The following is a 12250-nucleotide window of genomic DNA, read 5'->3' on the forward strand; positions in this document are numbered from 1 at the left end:
GAAGGTGTTGTTTTAATGATTAATCAATATTTCCAATTGATGGAAATAAAAAAGATTCAAAAGTTATTATATATTATTTCAGAGACTTATATTGAATATAACAATGGTACCTAATGAAATATGTGATGTACAGAAACCAGTAGGATTTTCGCCAATTTAACAATGAGATATTTTTAATGGGTAACTTTCCACTTCATTAAAAAAAAAGAAGAAACAATAAGTATGGGAACAAATTATCAGAAAAGTTAAACTTGCAAAATTAAGATACGCTAGCGCATCTGACAAGTGATTCCTTTACTAACAGTACAGTCATAGAAGAGAAGGGGTAACTACCACTCCGAAAGGCTGGCAGGTAGAAAAAGTAAATTAGATAGGGGTAGCTTTCTCATTTTATACCGATACTTTGAAGAGTAAAGTGCTTGTCTCATTGTCAAATTTGAAGTTTCGTGTTGTGTTTTGTGCATATATCTGAAAATGGTGAGTTGAATTTCATTTAAAATAGTATTGAGAAAGTAGTTTTAGAGTTTGACTAAACATTTGGCTCTGAAAGTACCTAACCACTTATTGCAGACAAAATATTCCAGAAATTGTTCTTGAAATTAATTTATTACTGCGATTGTTTATCCCTAGGAATAGATGTAGAAATTTGACTGATCTTTTTGATCTGATAGAGACAAATATGTTCCAGAAATATTTCGAAAATTGTCCATAATTCTAATTTTCTTGTTTCGTTTGTTTATCTCCAGAACATTTGAATTTTATTGAAATATTCCGAGAATAATATGGAACTGCAGATAGTATTATTTGGATGTTGGAATTTGTAATGGGTCGTTTTGAATGGATCTTTTAAAATCAATTTTTTGTTCATAGTTATGTTATAATTTATATTTTTGTTTCAGACGACCAAAATCTCGAAGAAGAATGGGATCAGCAAACCGAAAATTTCCATTAATTTAACAAAGGTGGCAATTTCCACTTTAGAAACCTTAAAAGCAGGAAATTTGAGAAATGTGGTTGTTGTCGGAAACTTCATTGAAAATAAGGCGAGTCTGCTGAAAGAGCTAAAAAATTTATCAAGCCCACCGAACAGTTCAGCAACGAAGAAAAAGTCTCCAGGCCTTCTCAAAGAAAAACTGGAGAAGGCATCACGTATGAAGAGTATTTTAGAAGAGGCTGTACAAGGGGATGCAGAAAAAGCGCATAACGAATTGTCAGAATTATGTGAAGAGAGGAAGAAACAAGTTGAATTCAGGCATCACAATTTTATATCCACTACTTCTCCCCTTGCTGCGTCTACTTATAATTGCCCAAATCGCAGAAGAAAAGGAAAGAAGAAGCACAGAAAAAATAGTGGAAAAAAATTAACTGACAAATGATTTTTCGTGATAGGTTTTTATTTGAATTGTAAATATGTAAATAATGTATTTGAATTGATTGTACATATATTGTTCTGTATTATTCATAGTTTTATGAATAAATTTTATATGAAAAATGATTTTTTTCACGAATTCTAAAAATAATATATGAAATAATATCAAAATTGATCAATTGAAGTTGAAGCTTTATTTTTGGTGTTCATCGAGTCTTAAGTAGCTTCTCTGGAAACGAAAATATAATTTATTGACTAATCCTTATATGAAAATTTTGAGTTATTAGGTGTCATTTCAAATATGTATCGAAAGCATTGTTTCCTCTTGCAAATCAATAGGGATATTTAAATTTTCGCAAAAAAAAAATTCAGCCCTATGCCCCATGAAATAAGATATAAATGCCTCAAAAAGATATGAATCATTGCGATTTAATTCGTCATATATAATCGAAATTCCAAAGATTAGTCATTGAAGTACACATTATAATAGAATAAATTCGAGAAGGCATGTGAATGTATACAAGAAAAAGTGCTCTTGCAGGTAAGTAAGGGAGAACTTCGAAAAGAAAAATATACTATTCAACAGTACCAGAAAAGATACTTTTTTCAATATACATTCTCTTAACTTTAGGGATTGCTCAACTATTTAGATTATACAAAAAAAAAATTAGGAGCAAAACATCCAAATAATTTTTTCTATGAAGTATAAAAGATATGTTGACCTTTGCGGATTTTTTTTTTTTGAATTAGTCATATTTGATTATAATATTCCTGAAAAAATATAATGGCTCTGTATAATAAGAACTGAAAATGAAAATTCATGGAAACTATTCAAAATAAATTGAAGTATGCAGTAATGAAATTTAGGAATTCCTTTCGAACTGACAGAAAGTTTTTCTTTGTTTGGATTTATGATTCCAATTAGTGATATGCTTCAAAGGACCCAATATTGTTCCTTCATATTACCAGAGTACCTGCTGAAGTAATAAAAGTATTAGTGATTCCCAGAAGTTATTCGAATGCGTTATCAGCACCATTGAGAAAATAATGCATCCCCCAAGGTGGTTAGATACTTGTTCAATAAACATGAATACCCAGCTGAATGAAAAGAAGTGGCAAACGAATACTGATGAAGACATTGACTGATTTCATTTTTCTTACTTTCATTTTATTTGGATTGAACCAAAATGTCTGAATTCAATATTTCTAAAAACAACCGTTAATTTATCCATTCAAGAAATTAATTCACCTGAGTTGTTGATATAGTTGTTTTTTTTATTTATTAATTTCTCAATCGGTGAATCGAAAGAATGTTGATAAATTGTTAGTTGTTACCATACACAACTTGGATTTGATTTTTAAGTTGAGGACATGAAAATGAAAAGACATGGATGAGATCAGAATATTTCCAAAATTTTGGGATTCATTATTTTGTGAATATTGTAGCGTTCATTAATTACAGTACTGAAAGAAATATCTCTGTTCCCGATTTTTATTTCGATGTTATACACACATTTTTTTAAGTTTATAACTTTGCCAAAGTATCACAACTAAATTCAGCATGCAAAAATATTTATTGATCTTATCGTGTACTTTGTGAAATAAGGAATTGAAATTCGACGATTCGTTTAAGAATTGGATAGGGCATACACATTCTGAAGGTATAGCTAAAAAGCGAACAATTTAGACACTTTATTTCCGACTTTCGTTGAACAAAATCAGATATAAAATATAATTCCGAATTGGAACATTTCAAAACGAAGAGAAAAATATGAGATAATCAACGTATTAATCATCTCAAAACCGATCAGTTCAAGCACAGTAGCATAATAAAAAATATCCCATAGTTCTGAGCTAAATAGGTATAGAAGAAAATTTGGACGCATATCGGTTTCATTCAAAATTTTCGTAAATCAACTATAATTTTCAAAGTCGATAACTAGTTAAATATAGGGGAGACTGGGGAGGGTTGATACGTTTTTTGGAATTTTTATTCTGGAAACTGAATTATATGAAGAAGCAGGACTTTCCTTATATTATATAATTCTTCAATTAATCGTTCAACAAAATAAATATAGAAGTCGCAAAACATAAACATCTTATTCTGTACAGAACGTTGAACACAGAAACATGCAAACTGTCTCAAGCCTCCCCACATATGGGAGGATTGATACGATGTACTGGGAGAGTAATCGAGAGGATTATTCAGCTCAGTAGGTAGGTCAGCAATGATACTGGCTTGCTTTGGTCCTATAGGTGTAGAAAAATCAGGAAATTGTCAGTTAGTCACTTCCACACAAGAAAAGTCGGCCTCGTTAAATATATGGGGATTGTACGGTTTTTAAAAATCCCTTTGATATGTTGGATGGTGAAGACGCCTTCATGTAGGCCTATCCAACTAGCTACGGAATATTTTTTGAAGATTATACATGTATCAGGCCTCCCCACGACAAATGTCTCAAACCTCCCTGAAAGCAATTTTTAAAGTGATTTATGTTTTCATCTTATACCCATATATTTTGAAAAGCGAATAAAACTGTAAATTGAGTAGTTTTATGCATATTTTCCAGTGAAATGTTTGTTTATGCCGAAGAATTAATGCATGATCATAAAACCCTTAGGTAACTTGAGTAAAAACTTACAATTTCTCACCTCGGAACACTCTTCGTTGAATATTTCACAAACAAACTACTGTTAGCCTTACATATTAACGTCACGCAATGCCCTCTGCCAAAGAATAGTGTTCACTAGTATAATACTTTTGAAAACGGCTACAGATCGCGGATATAAGCCTGTATCAAGCCTCCCCATGTATCAATGCTCCCTAGTCTCCCCTACATCTAATGATTCAATATTGTATGTACATCTATAATTCTGATGTTAAGCACAGATCTGAAGCTTTATCTGACATTTTGCAGGGGCTGTTTATTGAAAGTCAGGCAAGTAAAAGTTGCAAAATTTTAGGAACATACTTCAGCGTATACCAAAACTTTGAAGAGAGAAGTTCAAAATATATTGTTGGCAGTGTACCACTTCAAAATCCTAAGAAGTTCTTCTTGTCAATATGAAAGTGGTGAATCGAAATTTGTATATAAATATCTATATCACATTAATAATCAAATGAATTCAGTTTTTCCTTTATTTCTGTTATCAATTTCTGAAAAGAAAAATATACTATGCAACAGTAAGAGAAAAGATACTGAATGCTTTTTTTCAATATACATCCTCTCAACTTTAGGGACTGCTCATTTATTTCGATTTTACAAAAAAAAATTAGAAGCAAAACATCTGAAAGATTTTTTCTGAGAATTATCAAAGATATGTTGATTTTTGCGGATTCTTTTCTGAATAAGTCATATTTGATTATCCTATTCCTGAAAATATATAATGGCTCTGTATAATAAGAACTGAAGGACCCAATTTTGTTCCTTCATATTGTCAGAGTACCTGCTGAAGTGATAAAAGTATTAGTGAATACCAGAAATTATTCAAATGCGTTATCAGCACCATTAAGAGAATAAAGCATCCCTCAAGGTGGTTAGATACTTGTTGTTCAATAAACATGAATACCCAGATGGATGAAACGAATTCAAAAACGAATACTGAAGACGTTGACTGATTTACTTCTCCTATACAAAAATCTCTCAGTAATATTTGTATGGTTTAAATGTAGGTTGATACATATAATACGTATAATGAGTTTTTCGAATAAAGTGAAATTGATGTGAAAATATGAACATTCGGGATTATTCAAATCCGAATTCGCATTCATAGACAATGGTAAGTTTTTTACAAAAGTGTTAAAAATTCCAAACTAAACTTCGAATGAACTATTTTTCGACCCCAGCGAGCCTTGACATTTGAAATTCAGCCGATGAGCAAACTCAGTTTTTAAAGCATTACATTGCTTTTATTAAAGCACATAAAACTACTCTGCTCCCTTGTGACAGCGTTGAAGGCTGAACTGATATAATAAAACACAGAGTATAAATGAGCAGCTGTTAGAAAATTCAAGGGATGATTCCATGTCAAAAAGTGCGAGTTTTTCATTAATTAATTTTGAACATTCCATTTCCAGGACACTGACACAGCTAAAGATGATTAAAAAAAGCAATTTTCAATTTTTTTTTCAGAAACCAGAAAACTGAGATTTATTTTATGCCATTTTGATTTGGGATAGTTTATCGTTTTTCGAATAATGAACAAAAAACTCCCCATAGTAAAATTGACTGAATTTCAGTATAGGCATAATAACATATGCAAATTTAACAGCTTGCTCTTTCGTTAGATTGCTAAGCTGAATTATAATTTTTCTGAATCTACTAACTCTAGTTTAAATGTCATGCATCGTAATGTTATATTATTTAAGATTATCTGTTTTTTTCAACGACAATCTCTGTGGAGCAGTTTTGTGCAGCAGTTGAGAATTGTATGTTGGATATAAACAGGTCGAGGATACATATAATTTTCAACCATCTATAGTAGTTTCATCCACCCAACCGATCTTTCAAAAGCAAGAATAAATATGAATAAAAAGTTAACACTAATTAGTAAGTATATAATATCTGACTTTAATACTGGGAACAATTTGTCACTGTAATTCTGGGAAAGATTTATCTGTGTGGCACTAATTATAAATTACGGTTTATATTATCATCCGTATTATATAATAATGAAAACTCCTTCAGGTATTTGGATAGTTTGTATATTAATCGATACTCCTTTTTACATAAACACCGACGTTTCGGTATCAAATCGGACCTTTATCAAGGATTAATGATTTCACAGGAATCGAGTCATCACAACAAAATACATCAATCTGTTTCACCGAATGCTTCTTTTAAAATGATCGCACATATAGTTTTATTGCTTCACTTATATATTATTATTTACTATAGTATTTATTTTATTTTGGTCATTCATCAAAATAATTTCCTTCTAGAGTGATACAATCAGTCCAACGTCGCTTTAAAATTTCGATGCCTTTTTGCAATTCTGGAAAATATTTATCATTTTGTAATTCTAGAAACAATTTGTAATGTAGCAAAAATGATAAATTTGAACTCCGCCGTTTACTACATCATTGCAGGAGAGTGGGGGTTCGCGCGTAAACTGCCAAATGACAGGTAGGTACTGGAAGGGAAAAATTCAGGTACATATTTAAATTCTATTCGTATGGTTCGATGAGTGAAGTTGATCATATTTTTCTTGAAGTTGAAGTTGGAAATGAACTTTTGTGTCCTGTGAAAACAAATTTGGTGAGTTGAATTCAATTGATTAATTTCATCTTTTTATTCTTGGGATACACAAAAATAAATTTCTTTACAACTCTTTCCGTTATCATTTCAAACGTTTATTTCTAGAATTTTCACATTCTATCAAATAATATGTGAATGATGGAAAATAATATTTTTACTTCGTTTATTTCAGTCTTTGGAAATTTCGAAAATGTCTTGCTGGGAAACATTCATCCTACCAACGAAGATAGCACTGTCCACCGTTGAAAAACTTGAGTACTGCCAAGAGGACGACCTTCAAAAATTGGTGGTGATAGAAAACCTAATGAAACAAAATGAGAGTGTCCAGAGACGTGTAGAAGACATCAGATATTATGCCAGTACTGAATCGAAAAACATCATCGATTCAAACGAAAAATTGGCGATTCTAACAAAAAAATTGAATAATGCCCGAATTATAAAGCAAATTTTGGAAAATACCGCCCGGGGGACCAAAAGTAAAAAATCATCGGACATGGAAATCGCGAAGTTATGTGGAATCAACAGAATGAAAAGGAATAACAGATATTGCAAATTCAAACAACCTCTATCACCCCTTGCCGTTCACGCAAATACACATTTGCACCGCGGAATCAAGAGAAAAAGAAATGAATAGTTCCCTGATTCATGAAAATTCTTGTAAATAATTGTATATATCTAAAGTAAGTGTAGAATCATTTCGCTATTAATTTTAAGTGTTGTGTACATATATTTTGGTTTTTGAATGAAAAACAAGCATAAAATATGAGTAATTTCATTTTCCACTTCTTTTAAAAATTTAAATAATCATTGAGTTTTGTTGAAGCGGCAAATGTATTCATGAATATTCAAGCTTTGACATAGTGAATTATACTAGGTGTCTGTTAACAAATGCGAAGGACTTACGGAGATGATTCCTATAAATTTTTTTCGAAATCAACCTCCCTTCCAAGATACAGTTTTTAATTTTTTTACGGGTTCTAGAAAACACTGACGTCCAGTTTCATAATCAAATTCAAAGTCACTTTAAGCTTAAAGCTTCCTTTAGTGTCATTTTTAGTAGGGTTAAAGAAAGCTTTAGAATTAAAGCGACTTTAGGTTTGATTATGAAACCGGCCGTTAGTCATAAAACTATACATAATATGAAGCACTGACTAGATATTACTCACACATTTTTTTTAAATCTCATAACTTTATTATTAGGGGTTGAAAATAACAACTCCTTATGATTTTCCTTCAAAAATTGTTTTCTCTTATGGTTTCCCATTCAATTTTGGAGAAAAAAAGTCTCTTGCAGAATGTCGATACAGTCGATACATTTCTCGGAATAAGTAAAAACTTACAAGCAGTATGCGAAGGTGTATGAAGCAGAGAGGTGATGCATGTATTGATGTATTTTAACGGAAGGTAGTCATTATATGGAATACTTATACGATGAAATGGATTGAACTAACAGTGATCAGAACTGCTTGTATATTTTTATTTATTCCGAGAAAAATATCGACTCTATCGAAATTTTGCAAGAAACTTTTTTGCTCCATTATTGAATGGGAAACCATAAGAGAATTTATTTTTCGAAAATCTATCCCACGAAAAGAAAATCATAAGGGGTTGTTATTTTCCAACCGTAATAATAAAGTTATGAGATCTAAAAAAATTCTGTGAGTAACATCTACTTATTGCTTCATATTATGTACAGTTTTATAAGTCAGAGTGAGTGTTTTTTGAAACCCGCACAAAAAATTTAAAACTGTCAACTCGTCATTGCCTTCCAAAGGCTGTGTCTTGGGAGGTCGATTTCGAAAAAAATTTATAGGAACTACCCTTGCTTATTTTCATCGAGGAATCATCTCCCTAAGTCCTTCACATTTGTTTACAGACACCCTGTATAATTATTGGGAATTACTTATATATTTTTTTCAGCAGCCCCTTTAAAATGGCACCTGGGAAGCAACTTTTTTCTCAGAAACCACAACACTGTCATCTGCTCAATTTTATCTCTGTTAGTTTTCTGTTTCATATTCACAATTTATAAATTCGAATTCAGTATAAGAAATATCAGTTGTTATAAAGAATAATTCTAACAGGAATGCTTCATCACAGTTTTATCGAAAAAATGTATATACACCATAATTTTTTTTTATTTGCACGAGTATATGGAAAAATATATAATGAAACAACAGAAGGAATATCTCCAGAAATATAACTCAACATTTGCTATTCATCTTTGTTTTCAATAAAATAATTTTTTCTATACTTTATCTGTATTTTTTTATTTGTTTCTAATCGGAACACACACTAAAAAAAGCTGCGACAGTGAAATCCATTTTCTAGTCAGTTTGTTCTATATCAACATTTTTATGTTGATCAAAAACGAATTCATATTTCCAAATGAATGCTCAGAGAGTATAATCCATAATTACTCAACAGACAAATATGGAATCCAGTAATTGAAACAGTGGAACACGTGGAAGGTGTTGTTTTAATGATTAATCAATATTTCCAATTGATGGAAATAAAAAAGATTCAAAAGTTATTATATATTATTTCAGAGACTTATATTGAATATAACAATGGTACCTAATGAAATATGTGATGTACAGAAACCAGTAGGATTTTCGCCAATTTAACAATGAGATATTTTTATTGGGTAACTTTCCACTTCATTAAAAAAAAAGAAGAAACAATAAGTATGGGAACAAATTATCAGAAAAGTTAAACTTGCAAAATTAAGATACGCTAGCGCATCTGACAAGTGATTCCTTTACTAACAGTACAGTCATAGAAGAGAAGGGGTAACTACCACTCCGAAAGGCTGGCAGGTAGAAAAAGTAAATTAGATAGGGGTAGCTTTCTCATTTTATACCGATACTTTGAAGAGTAAAGTGCTTGTCTCATTGTCAAATTTGAAGTTTCGTGTTGTGTTTTGTGCATATATCTGAAAATGGTGAGTTGAATTTCATTTAAAATAGTATTGAGAAAGTAGTTTTAGAGTTTGACTAATTATTTGGCTCTGAAAGTACCTAACCACTTATTGCAGACAAAATATTCCAGAAATTTTTCTTGAAATTAATTTATTACTGCGATTGTTTATCCCTAGGAATAGATGTAGAAATTTGACTGATCTTTTTGATCTGATAGAGACAAATATGTTCCAGAAATATTTCGAAAATTGTCCATAATTCTAATTTTCTTGTTTCGTTTGTTTATCTCCAGAACATTTGAATTTTATTGAAATATTCCGAGAATAATATAGAACTGCAGATAGTATTATTTGGATGTTGGAATTTGTAATGGGTCGTTTTGAATGGATCTTTTAAAATCAATTTTTTGTTCATAGTTATGTTATAATTTATATTTTTGTTTCAGACGACCAAAATCTCGAAGAAGAATGGGATCAGCAAACCGAAAATTTCCATTAATTTAACAAAGGTGGCAATTTCCACTTTAGAAACCTTAAAAGCAGAAAATTTGAGAAATGTGGTTGTTGTCGGAAACTTCATTGAAAATAAGGCGAGTCTGCTGAAAGAGCTAAAAAATTTATCAAGCCCACCGAACAGTTCAGCAACGAAGAAAAAGTCTCCAGGCCTTCTCAAAGAAAAACTGGAGAAGGCATTACGTATGAAGAGTATTTTAGAAGAGGCTGTACAAGGGGATGCAGAAAAGGCGCATAACGAATTGGCAGAATTATGTGAAGAGAGGAAGAAGCAAGTTGAATTCAGGCATCACAATTTTATATCCACTACTTCTCCCCTTGCTGCGTCTACTTATAATTGCCCAAATCGCAGAAGAAAAGGAAAAAAGAAGCACAGAAAAAATAGTGGAAAAAACTTAACTGACAAATGATTTTTCGTGATAGGTTTTTATTTGAATTGTAAATATGTAAATAATGTATTTGAATTGATTGTACATATATTGTTCTGTATTATTCATAGTTTTATAAATAAATTTTATATGAAAAATGATTTTTTTTCACGAATTCTAAAACTAATATATGAAATAATATCAAAATTGATCAATTGAAGTTGAAGCTTTATTTTTGGTATTCATCGAGTCTAAGTAGCTTCTCTGGAAACGAAAATATAATTTATTGACTAATCCTTATTTGAAAATTTTGAGTTATTAGGTGTCATTTCAAATATGTATCGAAAACATTGTTCTCTCTTGCAAATCAATTAAGATATTTAAATTTTCGCAAAAAAAAATTCAGCCCTATGCCTCATGAAATAAGATATAAATGCCTCAAAAAGATGTGAATCATTGCGATTTAATTCGTCATATATAATCGAAATTTCAAAGATTAGTCATTGAGGTACACATTATAATAGAATAAATTCGAGAAGGCATGTGAATGTATACAAGAAAAAATGCTCTTGCAGGTAAGTAAGGGAGAAATTCGAAAAGAAAAATATACTATTCAACAGTACGAGAAAAGATACTTTTTTGAATATACATTCTCTTAACTTTAATTATTAAGATTATACAAAAAAAAAATTAGGAGCAAAACATCCAAATAATTTTTTCTATGAAGTATAAAAGATATGTTGACCTTTGCGGATTTTTTTTTTGAATAAGTCATATTTGATTATAATATTCCTGAAAAAATATAATGGCTCTGTATAATAAGAACTGAAAATGAAAATTCATGGAAACTATTCAAAATAAATTGAAGTATGCAGTAATGAAATTTAGGAATTCCTTTCGAACTGACAGAAAGTTTTTCTTTGTTTGGATTTATGATTCCAATTAGTGATATGCTTCAAAGGACCCAATATTGTTCCTTCATATTACCAGAGTACCTGCTGAAGCAATAAAAGTATTAGTGATTCCCAGAAGTTATTCGAATGCGTTATCAGCACCATTGAGAAAATAATGCATCCCCCAAGGTGGTTAGATACTTGTTCAATAAACATGAATACCCAGCTGAATGAAAAGAAGTGGCAAACGAATACTGATGAAGACATTGACTGATTTCATTTTTCTTACTTTCATTTTATTTGGATTGCACCAAAATGTCTGAATTCAATATTTCTAAAAACAACCGTTAATTTATCCATTCAAGAAATTAATTCACCTGAGTTGTTGATATAGTTGTTTTTTTATTTATTAATTTCTCAATCGGTGAATCGAAAGAATGTTGATAAATTGTTAGTTGTTACCATACACAACTTGGATTTGATTTTTAAGTTGAGGACATGAAAATGAAAAGACATGGATGAGATCAGAATATTTCCAAAATTTTGGGATTCATTATTTTGTGAATATTGTAGCGTTCATTAATTACAGTACTGGAAGAAATATCTCTGTTCCCGATTTTTATTTCGATGTTATACACACATTTTTTTAAGCTTATCACTTTGCCAAAGTATCACAACTAAATTCAGCATGCAAAAATATTTATTGATCTTATCGTCTACTTTGTGAAATAAGGAATGGAAATTCGACGATTCGTTTAAGAATTGGATAGGGCATACACATTCTGAAGGTATAGCTAAAAAGCGAACAATTTAGACACTTCATTTCCGTCTTTCGTTGAACAAAATCAGATATAAAATATAATTCCGAATTGGAACCTTTCAAAACGAAGAGAAAAATATGAGATAATCAACGTATTAATCATCTCAAA

The 12250-nt window shown here is 30.7% G+C and overlaps 2 protein-coding genes across 3 annotated transcripts; both read left to right on the forward strand.

Moving 5' to 3' along the window:
- Positions 1-193: 193 nt before the first annotated feature.
- On the forward strand, positions 194-5455 carry LOC123309573. Its single transcript, XM_044892758.1, has 3 exons — positions 194-477; positions 900-1350; positions 5448-5455. Exons 1-3 carry the CDS (start codon positions 475-477, stop codon positions 5453-5455), a joined length of 462 nt encoding a protein of 153 aa, XP_044748693.1. The 5' UTR covers positions 194-474.
- On the forward strand, positions 5443-10078 carry LOC123309739. Of its 2 annotated transcripts, XM_044892977.1 has the most exons (3): positions 5443-6627; positions 6800-7307; positions 9994-10078. In XM_044892977.1, the coding sequence occupies exons 1-2, from the start codon at positions 6553-6555 to the stop codon at positions 7259-7261; spliced, it is 537 nt and encodes a 178-aa protein (XP_044748912.1). In that variant the 5' UTR covers positions 5443-6552; the 3' UTR covers positions 7262-7307; positions 9994-10078. The 2 variants fall into 2 exon arrangements, with proteins under 2 accessions (XP_044748912.1, XP_044748911.1); XM_044892976.1 differs by lacking the exon at positions 9994-10078 and having other exon boundaries at positions 6800-7619.
- Positions 10079-12250: the final 2172 nt, after the last annotated feature.

Source organism: Coccinella septempunctata, chromosome 3, assembly GCF_907165205.1.
Source record: "Coccinella septempunctata chromosome 3, icCocSept1.1, whole genome shotgun sequence".
In the NCBI taxonomy this organism is placed as follows: domain Eukaryota; kingdom Metazoa; phylum Arthropoda; class Insecta; order Coleoptera; family Coccinellidae; genus Coccinella; species Coccinella septempunctata.

What these genes read in the sequence shown, in the direction of transcription:
- LOC123309739 (XM_044892977.1), top strand. Translation starts at nt 6,553, where the DNA reads ATGAGTGAAGTTGATCATATTTTTCTTGAAGTTGAAGTTGGAAATGAA. An exon ending in GTCCTGTGAAAACAAATTTG is followed by an intron (nt 6,628 to 6,799) that starts GTGAGTTGAATT and finishes CGTTTATTTCAG; the next exon opens with TCTTTGGAAATTTCGAAAAT.